At 38.3% G+C, this 20,850-nt stretch overlaps 1 protein-coding gene across 2 annotated transcripts; it reads left to right on the top strand.

The window, feature by feature from the left end:
- The first annotated feature begins 241 nt into the window (after positions 1 to 241).
- Positions 242 to 20,619, top strand: LOC117574697 (DNA-binding protein RFX2). Of its 2 annotated transcripts, XM_034258609.2 has the most exons (11): positions 242 to 724; positions 5,029 to 5,523; positions 5,592 to 5,931; positions 15,252 to 15,330; positions 15,410 to 15,620; positions 15,709 to 15,876; positions 15,992 to 16,450; positions 16,512 to 16,814; positions 17,468 to 17,782; positions 17,855 to 18,223; positions 18,288 to 20,613. In XM_034258609.2, the coding sequence occupies exons 2-11, from the start codon at positions 5,263 to 5,265 to the stop codon at positions 18,462 to 18,464; spliced, it is 2,682 nt and encodes an 893-aa protein (XP_034114500.1). In that variant the 5' UTR covers positions 242 to 724; positions 5,029 to 5,262; the 3' UTR covers positions 18,465 to 20,613. The 2 variants fall into 2 exon arrangements, with proteins under 2 accessions (XP_034114500.1, XP_034114501.1); XM_034258610.2 differs by lacking the exons at positions 242 to 724; positions 5,029 to 5,523; positions 5,592 to 5,931 and adding an exon at positions 12,329 to 13,001 and having other exon boundaries at positions 18,288 to 20,619.
- The last annotated feature ends 231 nt before the right edge of the window (positions 20,620 to 20,850 follow it).

A 20,850-nucleotide genomic window follows, 5' to 3' on the forward strand; every position in this document is an offset into this window, starting at 1 on the left:
GCTCACGTTAGTAGGTAGTGCTTTATTTTCATGTGTAATGTTTATGTAATTATATTTTTAACAATATTCACAGTTATCAGCAAAAATTTTCTTTCTGCAAGCAATTAATTTACTTAATTTAAATCAACCGCCAATAAATGTCAACGAGTTGTGTGAATGGCATTCGTATTTTATGACACAGAAAAGCGTTGCCAGATAGAGCAAAAGTTTTACAAACTAGCAGCTGTTAATTGATCGCTTTACAACACTGCAGCATGGCGAGTCAGCTGCTCGCTTTGTGGTTCAACTCTTTATTCATAAATAATTGCAAATTTTAATTATCCGTGCAATATGTTCCTGAGATACGTGCAATAATCACTTTCAAGTACCAAGAAACACCACATCACCAGTGGTGCCGGCCGTATTAGTCAAAATACCTTTCGGCCAATAAAATGCCATCATTTTGTTTGTTGTTGTCCCCTGTATGTTACCAAGGAAACGAAAAAACGCAAACACAACAAGTTACGTCGAAGTTCGGTCGATCTTCGTGTAGGAGTGTTTCACATTTCCTTCCGGTCTATTTTGTATAAAGTAGACAGAATTGCATAAAAAATTTGGTCTACAATTTCAATTATAATTGTCTTAATTCGTTTGCTCAAAATAATTTGGAGAATTAAAAATATATTGACCAGAACAAGGATAACAATAGCACTTGATTATATGGATATACTAAACGCTTAATATGGTAAGTGCTAGAAAAATCTATTGGTCCAATTAAAGAGTCCTGTATGACACTCTGTCCCCCTAAGCTCCGCATTTACTTTAGTACAAGTAAGTTCTTGCAGCCAATGCTAGGATTATATTCAAATAAGAAATAAAAAAAAACTTTCAGGCAGGCGACAAGTGCTGAACTCAAAGATCAAAAGGAAAACAACTTTTCTCATTTTGCTAGAAATATGTATTTGTGTAGATTGTGGAGCATATTAAATGAGTTTTCATTGAACGGGAAAATGAGAAAATGTCGCGACCTTGTTAGATACATTTACCCCACACTTCCACTTTCGCAGGCTCGCCATTTAAAGGCAATTAAGATTTCCCTTCAACCTTCAACCGACAAATCAACCACCTCGGACAGGTAACCTGTCCTAGTACAGGAGTAATAAGATAAGGAAAGCATATGGTGCAGCCTGTCGTCGTGGTTCCGTATGTTAGAACGTTTGTAATCCCAAACTAAGCCATCGCCAAGTTTAAAACAACCATCTCGACGCACATTTCCGCTTTACTGCCTCGCGCGCCTATTTGCTTGACCGACTCAGTCAAAGGACACCAAATGTTCAGGAAAACAGGAGAATAGGGTGGGAAGAGGAAGACAGGTATTTGAGGACTGGTCCATTTTAATAACTGTCAACATCAAAATGCTCTTCATCACCACAGTCATCAATAGAATTAAATAGGAATTGGTCATTATAAGGAAATAAATTTGTACAAATTAGATCGTTAATAATTTGTAAAAAATCATTTTCCCTAAGAGGTCCCTTACATGAATTTGAAGTTTTGTCAATGAAAAGCCTCAATTTATATATGGGTAATTCTCTGGTAAATGTCGCGTGAGACCATCTTTACAGTTAAAAAACAAAACATAAACTAAAACAATTTTAAAAATAAGTGAAGGTTATTCTTAAAGCTTTGTATTAGCACTATTTTTAGAGCTAAGATTGATTTTAGAAACTTGTTCTGTTTTACGATAAAATATATAAATTCGTTCATTTTTTGGTTTTGCGTACGAATTTGGTAATTTTTGCAATTATCAGAACAGAAAACAAAACAGAATTCCAGAAAAATTATAAGCGTAACTTTTCATATTTTTAAAATTGTTTCATTATGTGTTCACTGATTAACATGGTCGACGCGACATCCCTCTGAGAATTACCCATATGCGATATATGTATATATACGATATATGTTATTGTCAACAATGAAGCCATTTTGTACTCTATAAGAAGAACTTTAATATATATACGCGCTACCCATAAGGAAGAATGGTATACTTTATTTAACAGGCAGAAGAAGGCATCCCCGACCCTATATAAATTCTTGATCTGCGTCAACCCCTAGATCTCAGAGACTACGAGAGATATAATTTTTGGACACCAGTATTTTATGTTTGCACGTATTTTAAGTTTGTTTCAAAATTTTGCCACGCACACTTCCGCCACGTAAATCAACAAAAAACGAAAATCGTATTTTTGAAGCTAGTCGCGAATTTTGATACATATATGTATATAGGTTTTATGATCCCTGAAAATTTGGTTGCGATCAAACAACAATTTTATAAGCTATGGGTAAAAACGCCTTCTTACTACGGGGTCTTAGTTGAATTGTCTGATCTGGTATATTTTCCACTCTATATTTTAAATGTAGTACTAGGTATATCAATATACCAAATATAGTCGACCACACTCGACTGTAATTTTCTTATCTATTTTGATATGTGACAACAATAAAGACGATATTACCATAACCGCACATTTATTAGAACATTTGAAAATTTATTTATATTTTTAAGTTAAAGTAGATTCGTATATACTGAATGCTTAAATAGTTGTAAATGTAAAACTTACTTAAAAGTCCGCAACTCATAGCCTAAATACCCATTGATTATTTATTGCTCAACACAGAGGCAAAACAAGTAAGAAAGCTACAGTCGAGTGTGCTCGATTCTGAGATACCCGCCACACATTTTGAATAAAATATTCTTATCTTATTCTTAAAATATACCAGAGAATATACCACAAATATACTAAAATGTGCCATCGGCCGTATTTGGTATATTTATGAAGTTCTACATTATAAATATATCGTAGAGGTCAAAATATATCAGATTGTCAGCCAAAACAGCTTAGACCCCATTGCAGTAGGCGTAATTTGCAATAAAAAAGGTTTTCTTTAATAACTTCTACAATTTTTATCAGATCAGAACCAAATTCTAGCTTTCAAATTACGCCTGTTATTGAATTTTTGGCAATATGCGGAGGCGGAAGTGGGCCTCCCAAAAATGTAAAATAAACTGGATCTCTGTGCAAACATTACAAGTGCTGTCCTATAGTCTCTGAGATCTAGGTGTTCATACAGACGGTCGGACAGACAGACGCACATGGCTATATACAAGTAGTCTCGGCTGTTGACGCTGATCAAGAATAAATAAACTGTTTGGTGTTGGAGATCCCTGCTTCTGCCTGTTACATACATTTCGTACCGGCACAAAGGTATAATACCCTTCTACCGTATGGGTAGCGGGTATAAAAATGTTTGTTGGTTTGTTGGTAAAAGCGTCACGCTGACTGAGCCACAAGCTGGGTTTTCATATACCAATAGAGCCACAGCTGCTACAGAGCATTGGAGATCTTAATTGCATATCCCTATTGCAGGGGTGAAAGGGACACATTTTCCAAAAATAATGCTTACAACTGCAGCAGCGCTCGGTCGTATTTTGGGCCAAATGTGAGTGCGTTTTTTGACATTGCCACTGTATCCATTTGAATGGACTAGACACCACCATTGCAATAAAGGCAAACAGGCAGTATTGTCCAACTCTAGTACCAATTAACTACCCCTACGTCGAGTCTACCTAGTGTCAGCTCGGGTACGCCACCTGCCACCTGCACATGCACCGCCACATGGACCGCCACCGAAAATAATAATAGCGCGTTAATATTTTCCATGTTGTAGTTGCACTCTTACGTTCGTGGTAAGCGCAGCAAACGACTGAGCAAGAGCGTTTAATCAAACAAAACTAAAGATTCCGCACAACGCTATTCATTGAATTGCACTAGCATGGTAAAGTACGACAAAAAAAACCCATCTAAAAACAACAAAAACAATAGATGAAAACAAAAAATGCCAAACTTATTTGATCAATAATTTGCCGTCGCGCGTCCCTAGTGATTACGAACTTGCCAGTGTTCTGTATGTTGTGCTTTAGTGCACAAGTTGCATTTTCACGCGTCAAATTTATGAACTTGTCCGCGTCGTTTTAATATTTGATTTGTGCACTAATACCCAAGAAGTGTAGACTTCCGGTAGGAAAAGGGATACGCATTTACCCTCTAAACAACAACTCCCACTCCCCCACGACACCCCCCAGCCACATATTCAACGACTTGCTCTCGCCACTGACTTCGTTTATTGTTTATAAACAACAACTTGTACTGCAAGTTTGACTGCATGACGTATGCCAGGTCGTCGTTATCGCCGGCATCCATTTTCCTAACTCACTCCACGTCTAGTCCTCGTGCAATATTCCCGTCCGATGCGAGGACCCGTTCCCAGTTGCAAGTTGCCAGTTGCCAGTGCTGCCGTCTCCTGTTTGAAAAGTTGGCGCAGCCAGTGGCGCTACAACAAATATTATTTACATTGAACCGGTTGCCCAGTGAACAGTGAGCGGGAACAGGCCAAAGGCGAAAAACGGATTTGCCAAAGAGTGTGAATAATATGAGTGAGAAATATCGCAAGTGAACATTTTTGACACTTTGTTTCCAATGATAAATGCAAAAACCAAGGAGGAAAGAAAGCACTCGTATTGGTTAGTTTATTCCACACATATGACTCGTAAGCTATAACTAGAGCCTAAAAGATGCCGTTGTAAATGGGACGACGCATACATACGACGCATACAACACCAGCATTTACTAAAGGAACATTTTTTGGAAGCCTTCGCTTCGTAGTTGTTGTTATTGTTGTTGTTCAAGCTGAAGCTGCAAAGAACAAAGCGGGGAATAAATCAAAGTATGGAGAAAATACCTGTGAAATGTTTAATTTCATGGCAACGCCCCAGTGGAAGCAGTCAACCCCCAAAGAAGAAGAAGGTAGGCAGGCAACAAAGGCATCAAGTGGGAATATCAAAAGCATCAGCAGCAGCAGCAACAACAACAATACTACCATACTATTAATAGTACACCATTATATGCGTCGTATTTGTATTTGTTTTTTGTCGTGAATTTGAATTAATATTAAATTGCGAATAAATGGGAATCTTTTCTTTCGTTTCAGCTACTAGAAACTTAACTAGCAACTAACAAACTAGAAGCACCGCAATTGCCTTAAATCCAGCTAGTCATAAGAGACGAGAGCGAACGAATGAGCAGGAGAGAGTAAACGAATTTCGCATTCAAAGTGCAAATAAAACAAACGCCTTCAAACTGCAACCAACCAAATTGTAGATATCTACACACTATATATACTTAAATTTAAATTTGAGAGCTTTAAGAGAGCTAAGCAAATGAAATGAGCACACGACTGGCAACCCAGCGACAGTTTATTATTTCGACCAGCGCCAACGTTGAGGCGAGTTCAGTCGATGCCAGCCAAATCGAATCCAAGGATGAGCAACACCAGCAACTGGCGAAGGCCACAGAAGATTTGCTGACGGTGGTGGAACAAAGAACCCCCTCGCCGCCATCGGTTCATGGCCATGCCGAAGAGTTCGAGTTCTGCACCGAAGATGGCGTCGTTGTGGCAGCCACTCTGGAGGATGTCATGACGCAGGTTTCTATTTTCAATACTAGGATATTGATATAGAGATACTTATGGAAGTGTTGCTGTTATCATTGCAGAACTGTCAGCTATTACAGAAGAAATTAAGCGAAGGCATAGACGATGACACTACAACGACCACCGACCACCTAGAGGTGATTCGTGTCGTCCTCCCCATGGAAACGAGCGATTCTAGTCAGGAGACACATCTGCAAGCACATGTTCATGATGTCAGCTCTGTAAGCAACAGTGAGGCTGCTGCCACTATCGCTGCAGACAGTGTTGCAACCATACATACCTTGCCGGGCCTAAGTGCAATCAAAGGAGACATCAATATAGCGCAACAAGTGGCAAATGGCCAATTAACTGTGGTGCAAACTAGTGAAGATGACGACGGCACTCCATTCATCACCGTAACGGGTAAGTTTGGACAAAGCACTTCTCTTCTAAGCCGAAGCTGAATTACGTTTTTGAGTCTTTTTTTGATTTATTCAGTTTAGTCTTACTTTCTAAATATAAATTCTTGCAGTTTTTAAATGTATATTTCACTCATCTGCGTTTGATGATACTTAATCTTATTGATAATAAACTTCTCGTTCTCAATCCAAAGTGATGAAATAATTAACTACTAGAATCTTCACTCGAGAAATGCGTAACTAATATTACAAAATTATTGGCTGTTGTTGTGGTTTTTCCTGACTTTCTTATTAGTAGCACTGGGACTAAAATTTGTGTATTCCAAAACTTCTGACACGTAACGAATTTTTGATTTCTTAAGACTCAAATTATTTAAGACAAGTAAGAAAGCAACATTCGAGAGATACCCGCTACCCATTTCGAATAAAAGCAAATCAGTGCTGAATTATTCTTAAAATATACCAAATTAATATACCATAAAATACTGAAATATGCCAAAGAGTACAAAATATATCAGATTGTCAACCAAAGCTACACTATGACCCGTAAAAAGTAGGCGTTTTTCCCCTTTACAAAATAATTTCTTAAATAAAGTTATTTACATTACATTTTCTATCTGATCGCAATCAATTTTTTAGGAATCATAAACCCAACAGTTATTATTATATTTACCGAAATTCTAATTAGCTAGCGTAGTTTAGCTATTAGATATTTGTCGATTTGCGGGTTCATCCCGGTAACAAAAATTTGAAACTATATTGATCTGCGTGCAAACATAAGTTCTGTCGAAAACATATTATATGTATCTCTTTTATAGTCTCTGAGATTTTGGTGTTCAGACTGACGGACGAGCAGACAGATCGACATGGCTATATCGTCTCGGCTGTTGACACTGATCAAGAATGTATGTACCTTATAGGGTCGGAGATTCTTCCTTCTGCCTGTTACATACATTTCATGCAGGCATTTTTTTTTTTTTATTCTTCGTTATTGTAATTTTCAAACATATTTTACTAATACTTAACATTGCATAATGTTAATAAGAAGCAAGTAAAAAAGCTATAAAAGGAAAACAGTATACCGTTTATAATATAAAAGCAACTCCTTAAACAGCCACATATAATTCTTGCAACTTTTATGTTTTGCACATAGATCAAGTTTCAAATGTTTTGGTTGGTAATCTGGTATATTTTGTACTCTTAAGATAAATATCAAATGTAATAGTACATTAATATACCAGAAAAAACACTTTCAATATACTTTAATATTTGTTGAATACAAATTTGGTATATTTTAAGAATAGTACCACCCTGCTTTGCTTTTATTAAAAAATTGTATCGGGTATCTCTTAGTCGAACACACACGAATGCAGCTTTTTTACTTTTTTCTATAATTTTGTTAGATATAGTGCAGAGACATAGAAAGGTATTATCACCAAATAGAGTATATCTGTAAATCTAAAGAGATTTTTCCAGTTACATATGTAGTAGTGCAAATATATGACAAGAGTAATCATTTATCACCTGCACTTGCAACGGAATAAAAGAGAATACCAGCAAACAAATAACAGACGCAAACGCCAAAAGTCGCGCCTTTGTAAACAAACATAATCACAGGATCAACATGTCGTCTCTGAGTGCTAATGGGAAAAGGGTGAGGCAGAGACCGGCGCACAAACAAGAGCAAGGACAGCAACAAGGAGATGAACCGACTTAATCCAGATACATTTTAAACGTTTGCCTGATATCACAATTAAAGCGACTTAATTTGAAAACTGAAACGAGCTGAGTGCTGAGCTGGTAACAAAACCCAAACACACTGATAGACAACAAACTGACAGTCAGTCACCCCATAGCTGATGACAGCTCTACCTGTACCGAGAGGCAGAACAGTATCATTGTCCACATCCACAACCACATTCGTGTCAGCATCGTCAGGACGCGGTGCCCAGTTACGACACGTGCACGACTGAAAGTGTAGCAAAGTGCAGCTGTGTATCACAGTATTACTAAAGGGATGATTCGACAGATATGAATGAAAACTATAGCCTACACATGGACGTACAGCACACGTTTACGACGTCCACATAATTATTATATTCCACTTCAGCGCTGTACAATGGATAAATCGAGATTACATTTGGTGAGCACTATCTATAGGACAGGATCACACGCTGCCGCCGCCAACTGTGAGATGCGAAAAATGGAAAGGGCAACGGGGAACGGAGGGTCGAATCATGAAATGTTTAGCCATGATACTTGATTTTATTAGCGCAAATTACCACCACCAGTCAATTCCAATAACAACGACTACAAACACGGCAAGTAATCACAACAAATTGTAGTGAGATTGGGAATCACGGTTGAGCACTGCGACTCATTAATAACCGCCCGCTGTGTCGTGTATTACTGAATACCTTATACATAAATGGGGTATTTCGACAACGATATAAATTAATTTGATTCGCGCATATTTTCTGAGGTACTTACTCAATAATTCTTGCTCAGATTGCTCACGATAATTCCCATTAGCAAATAAAATTTCAAAAATAGGTAGCAAGAGTATACTGAATTCGGCGAAAGGTAATAATATACTCTCCATAAGCTTCTAGAATACTCAAATCCTTTTCACATAGCAAGTTAGCCTGAGCACTAGTTGCCACCCCAGCCAACTATGAATAATGAAAGGTGTATCAATTGATATGCTTTAGTAGGGTGCTCAGTGAATCAAACATGCAGAAAGACTTCAAATTTAATAAAAGTAACAACTAATACAATTTTAAATCCATCCATAAGAAGCATGTAATTCACCAGCTGACTACGAAGGAGTTTAGCAAAGACGTCCACGTGCTTGTTGATTGAACACGGACCAACTTGGTCAGGGAAAATGAGCATATGTTGAGCTTCTTTTAATTGGGCAAATATCCAAAAAAAAATTTGAGATTGCAATCACTCGAGGTCGAAGTCAGGTTTCATATTTTGCTGAGTCTACAATCTCAACAGCAAATCAGAAGCTACATTGGAAACCCTATATATAACTCTAAAATGAATGGACCACAACCCCTGCTTCAAGCGAGGTCCATTCTGTTTACGAAAGGTTAATTGTTTGATGTTATCATTGTTATTATTTTTGTTGTCGCTTCTGCTTCTGCTGTTGATTTGAATACTTCAGATGGACGGATAACCTTCCTTAGCCAGAATTCACGGATGGAGATTACAATGCACTTGTCGGGTATCCTAGCAATTTACTTTTATTTGGTAGCCTTGGGCATAGAAAATTTTCAAAATTTCATGAAGACTTCAATAAGAAATGGTTTTTGTAAATATAACTATATTTGAAATTGATTATAAGAAAATATGCACAATTGGTTTTTGTAGTGGTATATCTAAATTATTAAAAGCAAAAATTTTAATAATTTTTGTCATTAAAAGCAAATATACCAAAAGTTTTTAATTATATGGCAATTCTTTTCCCCCAGACTGATTTGTTTATTCAAAATATTGAAAACTCAAAAATATGGGAAATATGGGAATATGGGAATATTTATTATGTCTATAGTTGTTAGAATATTCTCGATCATATAAAGTATGAATCAGATTTAATATAACAATTTTCGTCAAACGACACAACAATTGATTTTTCCTACAAATTCATAAAGATCTTGTTTATTGACTTGAAAGTTATACAAGAAACTAACTTAGTTGACCAAAATGTGATACTTTGCTCGCGAAAACCAATAATAAAAACCAACAATAAATTTTCGGGTTTTCTTCAATCCTTATCAAGTGAGGTAGCTAATGTTTAGTATGGGCAACAGTAAGAGTCAAGAGGCAGCAATATGCCTTTTAAATCTAGAGTAAACGACAATTAACAAGCAATGCTCGAGTAAAAAACAAGTAAGAAAGTTACAGTTACAGAGTGTGCTCGCTGTGAGATACCCGCTACTCATTTAGAATAAAAGCAAAATATTACGGTATTATTCTCAAAATATACCAAAATACTTCAAAATTACTAAAAAATTATACCGAACAGTATATTTGGCATATCGATATAGTACAACATTCAAAATATAGACGGCACAATATACCAGATTGTCAGCCAAAGCAACTAAGACCCCTAGTAAGTAGGCGTTTTTGCCCATACAAAAGTATTTCTTTAATAACTTCCACAATTTTTATCTGATAGCAATCAAATTTTCAGGAATCACAATTACTATAGTTATTATTGTATATACCAAAATTAAAGTTACGCTTGTAATTCGATTTTTGATGATTTTCGGAGGTAGAAGTGGGCGTGGCAAAAATTTGAAACAAACTTGATTTGCGTGCAAACATAACAAATGCTGTCGAAAAAAATTACAGCTCTATCTCTTATAGTCTCTGAGATCCAGTGTTTCATACGGACAGACAGACAGTCGGACATGGCTATATATATATACATATATATATATGTATATACTTTATAAGGTCGGAGATGCCTCCTTCTACCTGTTTCGTACATTTCCTGCCGGCACAAAGTTATAGTACCCTTCTACCCTATGAATAGCGGGTATAAAAAACTATCCTATACAATTTGTTATATGAAGAAGTACTTGCGAAGTATTCTTAACCGTCAAAACCTAACAATAATCTACCAAAAAAGAGTTATACCGAGTTGTAGTTGTGTATGTATGTATAGATTGTATGTTTTTCCAAGTTGAAATCGATAAATACTGCTGTACTTGTACAACACTTTAATAAACCACAAAATGAATGTCAAAGCGATTTACTTAAAAATCTCAAATTTATTCGCAGCAGGACTTTTGTGTTTGTTAATTATCAAAGAATTTCTAATAAGCTGAGGGGTGACGCCATATTTACAGTTCTTGGTTGTGCATTCCGTTTGAGGGGCTAATTGTAGTTCCCTTGACCACGTACTGCCATTGTAATATGTTGTGTGAACGAGGGAGCACAGGCAAAGAAATATTTCTTGTAGACAACTGGACGCTCGAACATTTTGAGTTTGGGGGTTAAATTAATATGCGAAATATTTGCATGACTTCAACAGAGAGAAAACAGAAAAATATCACGCGTGAGAGTGGAGTGATAATTTGCAGGCACATGTGGGCATTGTCATCCGCATTGGCATCGTCATCGGCATCGGCATCGTCCTCACACCATATCCACCTGTATGCCTCTAGCTCTATACACCGCCCACCGCCCGAGGAAAACGCGTGCCGGCAGCAAACGTTTTGGTTGGCCAGCGCCAGGCTACGCAGCATCCGCTGGGGGTTGGAAGGAAGCGAATGAATGCACTAGTGTACGAGTGAGCGCGTTGTGTGTGTGTGAGAGAGAGAGAGATTGGTAGAGAGGCACAGGGAGATAGAGAGGACAGCGCATGTGAGAGAAAGAGAGAGAGAGAGAAAACGCGCGAGAGAGTGTCCTAGCAACCACCAAGCAGTGCGGCTGTGACAGGGTGGCAGCGCTGCGCCAGGATGATTGGCTGCGTTGCCTTGGTGCCGAGGTTGCCACATGCCACATGCCGCAGTTGCTATCTCTCTTACACCAGGAGTATCTTCAGGCCTCGTTCGACACTTGTTCAGATCCCAGAAAATGCGACTTTGAGACCGGAATTAGCTGACGACGCTTGAAAAATAAAAACGCATCTACTTCCCCAGCTACCCCTGCTGTTATGGCTTTTGCTTTTGCTTGAATCCTTGGTGTGAGCTGGATTATTTGCTACGGCGCGATGCTGTGTGAAGCTTGGCTGCTAGCAGGGATGGTTGCTGCGTTGATTGGGTGGGCAGGCACAAATCATAACAACGCAGTGTCAAGGCACCCATCCATCCAGCCAGCAAGCAACCTACCAACTACCCATCCACCCACGATTCCACCAACGACACCACCGCCGCTGTAATTTAATTCGTTGCTGCGCCGCCGCCGCCGCCGCCATCATCGCCATCATTATTTTTTGGAGGCATATTGCTAGGATAACATTTGATTTTGAGTTCAGTTGTAATTCTACCGTGCATACGTTCTGGTTGCTCTTGCTCCGTTGCTAAGTCACAGCGCTTTACGTCCTACTTCCGTCATCAGATCACCTTGCGCGCCCCACCACCGCAACGACAGCAGCAGCAGCAACAGCACTAGCCACACAATTTAGCGGGCTCTTGCCGATATTCACTTTTACTTTTCGCCTGTCACTGTGTAGCAGTTGCCCAAAGCAACCGGGCGGCAAACAACATCTCGGCTTACAAGCTGAGGACAGCAGTTCATTTAGCAGCAATTCTGGGCATCAAGCCTTCGACACAGGGCATGCTTAAGCTTGCGGACATGTGACTCCTATATCAGCTGATTGGCGAGTGAAGAGCATTCTTGGCACTGTGGTGCCCAGTTAACTTATTTACGAGCTGCCCACTTGACATAAAACCAAACGAATGCATTCGCGATTTGGCTTCAACTGTCAGACCCGTCACCAACAGCAACACCATCCGCAGCAGCAACAACAACAGCAACATCAGCACCAGCATCAACAACAACCCCAACAACAACAACAGCATCAACAACTCCATCAGCAACCTGAGGTGGATATCACACCGCCACCTCCGCCTCTGTTACCACCGAGCACTGCAATCACCGCCTATACAAACCTCTTAGAAAAGTGTCGGTGTAAAGTGCAGGCGCAGTCACCTTCACCTTCATCTTTGCATCAACAACAACATCAACATCATCATCACCATCACCATCAACAACAGACGCAAATACAGCATCCTCAGCAGCAGCCACTGGCGCAGCACCCTCATCAATTGCTGTCGCAACACCAGCAACAGTTGCCAGTGGCGGCAACAGCAACAACACTAGCACCGCTGCCAGCCGGTCAACTGCAATTGCAACTGCACCATCATCATCATCATCATCACCACCAGACGTTTGTGGCGAGCGCCAGCGCCGTTAACTATAGCAGTTGTACAGCCATTGGCTCTGCTGCCTCCTCCGCAATACCTTCGAGCTCAGCAGCAGCAGCGGCAGCTGCAAGCACAGCAATGTATCATCATCATCATCACCGACGTCACAACAATCTATCCTATTGCGGTGGTAAATATTTTATATTACCAACAATTTCACTTCGAATCGCATCAATGCTTTTTAATTGATGCTCTGTTTACACACTTCCTTCAGAGTGTCATTGTATTTGTATCGTGTGGCTGTACAGTGTACACACATGTGAGTATGTGTGTTAGCATGTGTGTGATGAACTAAGTCCAGCCAACAAAAGTGTCAAGTGTCTTTCTAATGCGTCATTGTGAAAGTTGTAAACTTTGAAGTGAACGAAATTTAACAAACGATTGCTGGAATCTGAATGATATCCACGACTTTATAATCAAGATGGTGAATATTCGAATTCTTACGGATTGATCAAAACACTAATAATATCACGTTAATAACTAACTAAACTTCATGTCTTTTAAGGAACCTAAATATTTTATAATTGTTTCGATTGCATTTCTGCTATGCACATTAAAGGAAGCAAATGAACATATCATATTTTAGAAAATAGTTGATATAAATTTACTTTCAAATAAATGGATAGCATTGCACTTAAATATTTTATTGATGCCAAATAATATAAAGCAAAGAACGGTTTAATTTAAATTCGAAAATCTTCAACGCTAATTTCGAAATGTAATTCAACAAGTTGAAAATCGGTAGTAGCGCATACGCAATCTTTTGAACACCTGAGCTTTACATTTTAAATAAACCAATCGTTTGCGACTGCTGCATTTCTGCTATGCACATTAAAGGAAGCAAATGAACATATCATATTTTAGAAAATAGTTGATATAAATTTACTTTCAAATAAATGGATAGCATTGCACTTAAATATTTTATTGATGCCAAATAATATAAAGCAAAGAACGGTTTAATTTAAATTCGAAAATCTTCAACGCTAATTTCGAAATGTAATTCAACAAGTTGAAAATCGGTAGTAGCGCATACGCAATCTTTTGAACACCTGAGCTTTACATTTTAAATAAACCAATCGTTTGCGACTGCTGATATTAATAATAATACGCAAACAGTTACAAACATGCAGTACATATGTATTATCTAAAAGACTTTTTGATGTGAGATTAAAAAGAACCACAATACCATTTTATTACATACCAGCCCAATGTTTAGCTATATTTTTATGTAAAGGCTTTCTAGCATTTACACTTTAAAAATTAACAAGTAAGAAAGCTACAGTCGAGTGTACTCGACTGTGAGATACCCGCTACCCATTTTGAATAAAAGCAATATATTTTGCGGTATTATTCTCAAAATATACCGAATATACTGCAAAAATACTGAAAATATACCAAATGGTATATGTGGTATATCGATATAGTGCCACATTCGAAATATACCATAGACGGCACAATATACCAGATTGTCAGCCAAAGCAACTAAGACCCCCAGTAAGTAGGCGTCTTTGCCCATACAAAAGTATTTCTTTAATAACTTTTTGATCTGATCGCAACCAAATTCTCAGGAATCATAACTACTATAGTTACTACTGTATATACCAAAATTCGTAACTCTAGCTTCAAAATTACGCTTGTTTTTCGATTTGTTTTGATTTGCAGGGGCGGAAGGGAGCGTGGCAAAAATTTGAAACAAACTTGATCTGCGTGCAAACATAACAAATGCTGTCGAAAAAAGTATAGCTCTATCTCTTATAGCCTCTGAGATCTAGGTGTTCATACGGACAGACCGACATGGGTCGATCGTCTCGGCTGTTGACGCTGATCAAGAATATATATACTTTATAGGGTCGGAGATGCCTTCTTCTACCTGTTACATACATTTCCTGTCGGCACAAAGTTATAATACCCTTCTACCCTGTGGGTAGCGGGTATAAAAATGGCTATTTTAATGCCACATTATTATGGGATAACAATTTTGTTTACTTATTGAAATTAACCTTAAAAAAATCCCATAACTCATGCAATTTTTATCATTACTTGAAATGTAAATGTATTCATAACGTTCAAAAGTTAAGATCTCATGTATAGATGAATTTAAATCTTCGATGATTTTCAAACTTATTATCCGTACTGTTATTATTATTGGAATTGCAAAATTCAACACTCGATGCTTTTCAATAGCGGGAGATGGTTGTTGAGTATATGTACATACACATTTATAAAAATTAAATAAATGTTTTAGAATAAGTGCCTACAGTGCAATCACTACGTCTATATGTATATATCTAAGACCCATTTAATAATATATGTAGCTTTGTTAACTTAGAGTAATTCACAATTTACAATTATAAATGACTATTTTTCGGTTGGCGTTCAGTTTCAGGTCAGGAGCAAAACTACCAAGTGCAATATGTGGACTCGGAACTTTACCACAGTAATTCCAGTCAGACGCAAATGTAAGTACATCACCATTGAGCAATTGGTCCGAGGGTAGATAAGTTAACGAACAATTGAACATATCTCGTCTATGCGCAGGACGTATCCATTCTGCCCGGTGGGCGATTATCAGAGCAATGGACAGACTTACTACTCCTCAACGGGGGCAACGGGCAACTATACTACTACGACGGGTAATACGGGGAATGCTCACTCCACAGCATTGCCGTATCTTGTACCCGTGGATGAAAGCCTGCTGTTGAATGGGTCCTCGCAGTCGCACAGCCGAGATTCTCCGCACAGCTTGACGGTGAGTAGTAGGAGGAATTGATGAGAGGTCAGTGAGCCGATGACATTGACTAACCATTATTGGAAATCATTCTCTTTGTGAACGGCAGCACGAGGTTGCCTACATACAGGAGGCGCAGAGCACTCCACAGACGCCCACCTCGACTACAACAACTAATTCGGCCAGCGGCGGCAGCATCGGCAATGGTGCCGATGGGGCGTCACCCGACAGTGACCAGAGTGTCATGGGAAACAGCAACAAAATTGCTTCGGCCACGGTGAGTACCTCAGATGAGAGATAGAGTCACGTTATGGGGGTTGTTCATGATGACATGCCTGACAACGAAAGCGAACAGCAGCAGCGTTGCTAACATCTCACTCGCACATTTGCAGATTAAATGGTTGTCGCGCAACTACGAGACGGCTGATGGAGTCAGTTTGCCGCGCTCCACACTTTACAACCACTACATGCAGCACTGCAACGAACAGAAGCTGGAGCCCGTGAATGCAGCCAGCTTCGGCAAGCTAATACGCTCTGTGTTCTCCGGCTTGCGCACACGTCGCTTGGGCACGCGCGGCAACTCGAAGTACCACTATTATGGCATTCGGATAAAGCCCGGATCTCTACTAATTCATCAATCCATGGAAGAAAAATCAATTCAGGGCTATGGCACACCGCCAGCAAATAGCGCCCTAGTCAATGTCACAAGTAGCAACAACAGCAACAATGGCAACCAGCTGACAAGCTCAAATGGAAGCTCAAATGGCATTCCAACAGCCTCCAACGCCCAGCGAACAGTTGGCACAAAGAAGCACAACTTCAAGCCGGAAACGTACGAAGCTTGTATACAGGTGAGCAATCCCTAAGCCTATCCTATCTCCTCACTAACCTCTATATAATTCTCTTATCCAGTATATTGGTGATGGAGCTGGTGCGATGCCCGTCTTTCCAGCGATTGAATTGAGCCACAGTTTTCACAGTGAGCTCACCCTGGACGATGTGGATACCTTTCGTGCACTCTATCGGGAGCATTGTGAATCATTTTTGGACGCTGTGCTTAATCTTGAGTTTGGTACTGTTGAATTTCTACTGCGCGACTTTTGGCGCACCACAGACAACAACAATCTGGACGAGTGTGAGGAAGAGAAATACTTGAGTAAAACAAAGTTGTATCTGTTGTGCCATTGCGCAGAAGTCCAAAATTTTGTGCGAGAGGTGAGTGCACAAATGAAGTCAAAATTCGTTTTTACTTAATCATCAATCGTCTAAAGTTTTAACCCAATCATTTTTAATTGAAAATAGCTTGTTGTTCAACCAAAATGTTACTCTGACTCAATACACGAATTAACGTGTTTGTCTATCCACATGTTCAGTAACGAGGGTTTCCCTTAAATAAACTAAATTTGTTGATATATTTAGAGATTTTAGAGACGTACAAAGCCCATAGAGTCAAACATGCTGCTCTGCTATTCGCTATTGTAGCTATACATACATATGTATACACTAAACATTTTTTTTAATTGCATTTTAATTGCAATTAAGTTAAATAAGATAAGAAAATAAAAAAGCTACTGCTTACTGCAAATTACACAAAATTAATCAAATCAACAGCCTTAACGCGGTTTGAGTAAGAGACATGTGCAGAAATAATACAAATAAAAATAATAAAAAAATGTTAATGGTGCTGAAATAAACATAGCATTACATGCAAAATACATTAGAATATAAGATACACAATCACTTATTAAAAAAATGGTTGAAGTCCGACCCTCTGTTAAGAAATGTTTGGCATCAACTAATTTTAGATTATAGTTTTCAATGAAATTACCCATGGGTGTCATCTATAACAATGCATTTTCTCGCTTTAGGTGGACTATCAGTTCTATCAAAACACTGTCGACGTCATAATACCAGATGTTCTTCGGTCGATACCCAACGCATTAACACAAGCTATTCGAAACTTTGCAAAGAACCTGGAGTTATGGCTCTGTGAGAGCATGCTGGGCGTGCCGGAGCAGCTGGCACAAATCAAGACTAGTGCCGTATCAGCATTTTGCCAGACGCTGCGTCGTTATACGTCACTCAATCATCTGGCCCAGGCAGCTCGGGCTGTGCTGCAGAATGGTGCACAAATATCCCAAATGCTGAATGATCTCAATCGAGTGGACTTTCACAATGTCCAGGTGCGTTGTTGCGACTATGTCCTAATCGGGGAATTAAATTAGTATCGTTATTTAATTCTCTTTCTTTTAAAGGAGCAAGCCGCGTGGGTAAGTCAATGTGCCCCAGCTGTAGTTCAGCGTCTGGAGAATGACTTCAAGGCGGCCCTGCAGCAACAAAGCTCCTTGGAGCAATGGGCCAGCTGGCTGCAACTTGTTGTGGAGTCCGCAATGGAAGAGTACACGGGAAAGCCAAGTTATGCCCGAGCCGCACGTCAGTTCTTACTAAAATGGAGCTTCTACAGCTCGATGATTATACGAGACTTGACACTGCGGTCGGCATCCAGCTTTGGCAGTTTTCATTTAATACGGCTGCTGTTCGATGAGTACATGTTCTATTTGGTGGAGCACAAGATTGCCGAAGCACAGCAGAAAACGGCGATTGCGGTCATTTGTGAGCGCATGGTAAGCACCTAAGCATCTACTAACGAAACTCGAAAGCCTCTGCTAAATATCAACCTTTGCTCAGAAGAAGGAGATGGACTTTGAGTTCGAGTGCCAGTTCGCCTACATAACTAGTGATGGGGATCAACAGCAACAAGCAACGGCCAGCACTGTATCAGCTGTTTCTGTTGGTGCATCTGCATCTGGTGTCTCGAGTGTTGGTGGTGAAGGCAACGATGCTAAGCGCCTGAAACAAGAATGAGCCGTTCGGAAAGCTATATTAACAGGACATTGTAGAATTTATGTAAATTGAACACTTTCTGTCATTGCCAGACGACGTTCACTTTACCTCATTCAGATGCTCACATTTCGCTATTCATCACTCACCACATTTCTACTCTAACCCTATCGGTTTTTCATTAGTTCCATAAACTTTAAAAAGTCAACAATGTTTGTATGTACTGCTTGTCAGTTAGTTCATAGCTTAGGTTCTTGTCACTGTAAACATATTATCGGATTAACGTACTATACCAAAAGACAGAGAGACACACATATGCATTACTTATAGAATTGCCCCCGCATTAAAGTAAAAAACCGTCCAAGCAGCAGGCTAGTCACGCCCCTCACACAGCGCTGACCTTGTCTGATCTGATTACATATGTATTCATGGAATACACTTTAGTTTAAGTACATGTGCGTCAGTATTTGTATTTGTATCTGTATCTGTATCTGTATCTTTATCTTTATCTGTATCTGTATTTGTGGACTTCTTGTCTAACTACACTATAATAATTGTGTTTACTTTTAAGACAAACAAATGTATCACAACAGTTTTGCCGGGTTTCAATGAATAATGTACAGCATAGCGCGCGGCGCAAACACTCATACATACATGCATACAAACATACTCGTACATACTACATACATAATTACACGCACATCAAAATACATCTGTGTAGGTACGCACATAAGAGAGCGAGCACTTGCACTTATTTGAAATCTGTATAAATTGTTAGGAAAAGAAAGAGAATGAGAAAAGCTCATCAAATCAGCTTGCTCAAATAAAAATCTATCAACTAAGTTAAGTAAAACAAACAGGCCTTAAATGTGCAAATATTAATTCTCAACTTAACAACAAAACAAACTAAACAATATGTTGCATACGCTCAATTATGTTCATATAGATGACGTCAGTATGCTTTTAATGAGTATATACTCATGTGGCGACTATTTATATGTACATATATATCTTATATACATGATTAGCTTGAAGATTTTGACAGAGGCGCTGAATAAAGAATATTATGCCATTTTAGGTATTTACTCGAGCAACAAAACCTTTTGTAAGTCAGTCAGGAAATATAAATATAAGTTAACTTGTAACGAAAATTAAAAGAGATCTAGTCCAAATAACATGCACATAGAAAACAATATTGGAAAATTTTACATTCAGCTCCTGGTGCATTTGTAAGAAGTAGATTTTGGGAGAAAAGTTTTTAATGAAATGGACAGTTAATACTTATTATCGGTGTAGAAACGTACATTGAAGTATTATGTATATTAATAATTTTCTAATACTCCGTTTATATTAAAATCTTCATCTGTATGTTCCACTATATTGTTGTATGACCTAACTTTAAGTACTGATTTTCATGATAAACCTGCAAGTAGGGAACTAGGGAACCTAATCTCATCACATTTACATGATTAGTCATACTGTTTATTTTGTTATAATCAACATGAATGACACATTGCTCTCCTGTAAGACAAAAATGTATTGCTCAACACGTTTGCATTAATCTGAAAATTTGAGCTTTATTGGTTGTAAAAAATTAACTGAAAACATTTTTTAAAAAAAGTGAACAACATGCAACTAAATTAAGATTTTAATTAAAACCAGAATTATCTATTTATAAATGTGAAATAAAAATGTCTTAAAATCAATTTCTTCAGGTTTACTTTCACATAAATGCTGAACCGTCTCCTAATGGCTCAATTTCGGACAAATAATTGAGAAAATTAGATTTCGAATGCGACAAAACGCTTAATGAAGTTTATTAAAGAAATAATCTAGCTATTCGAAACTATAAAGTACACCCAGTCCTTTTTTTACGCGATCTCTTTTTTCGCGATTTCACTTTAACGCGGTTATTTTTGCAGCGCAAATTTCTTTTTTTACGCGGATTTTTCACTTTAACGCGATTGCTTTTTTTGCGTTTTTTGCTTGTTTACATATTTTTACGCGTAATATTTTTTGAATATAATACGGGGAAGTCCTCACAACAAAATTTTACTCTATGTGTATCAATTATTGCAAATCTAGTCATAAGTCGGATCAATCAGAGCATCAATCCATAGTTCTTACTATTGATTCTGATACAAATTCTAATGATATCAGCGCCGGCCATCAAAATAATAATGACAATGATTAAACAGCATTCAACGATTTTTTCAATAAATCTACCTATGTTTTTTTGTTTTCTTCTCTTTTATATATGGTTTCTGTTTTGTATTTTTTATTTTGTTATGAATGAATAAATCATAAGTCTGAAATTTGAAACTTATTGTATTGTTTTTGATTTTTTTGCGTGTATATTTTGTTATACGCGATATTTTTTTTATTCGGAACCAATTCGTTAGTTTATATT

The sequence above is a fragment of the Drosophila albomicans genome, chromosome 2R (genome assembly GCF_009650485.2).
Source record: "Drosophila albomicans strain 15112-1751.03 chromosome 2R, ASM965048v2, whole genome shotgun sequence".
NCBI classification, from domain to species: Eukaryota; Metazoa; Arthropoda; class Insecta; order Diptera; family Drosophilidae; genus Drosophila; species Drosophila albomicans.

Bases quoted from the DNA above. Each gene is read 5' to 3' on its own strand.
- LOC117574697 (XM_034258610.2), top strand. From the start codon at position 12,344: ATGCATTCGCGATTTGGCTTCAACTGTCAGACCCGTCACCAACAGCAA. The intron at 15,877-15,991 runs GTGAGTACCTCA...GCACATTTGCAG, and splicing joins ACAAAATTGCTTCGGCCACG to ATTAAATGGTTGTCGCGCAA. The intron at 16,815-17,467 runs GTGAGTGCACAA...TTCTCGCTTTAG, and splicing joins TCCAAAATTTTGTGCGAGAG to GTGGACTATCAGTTCTATCA.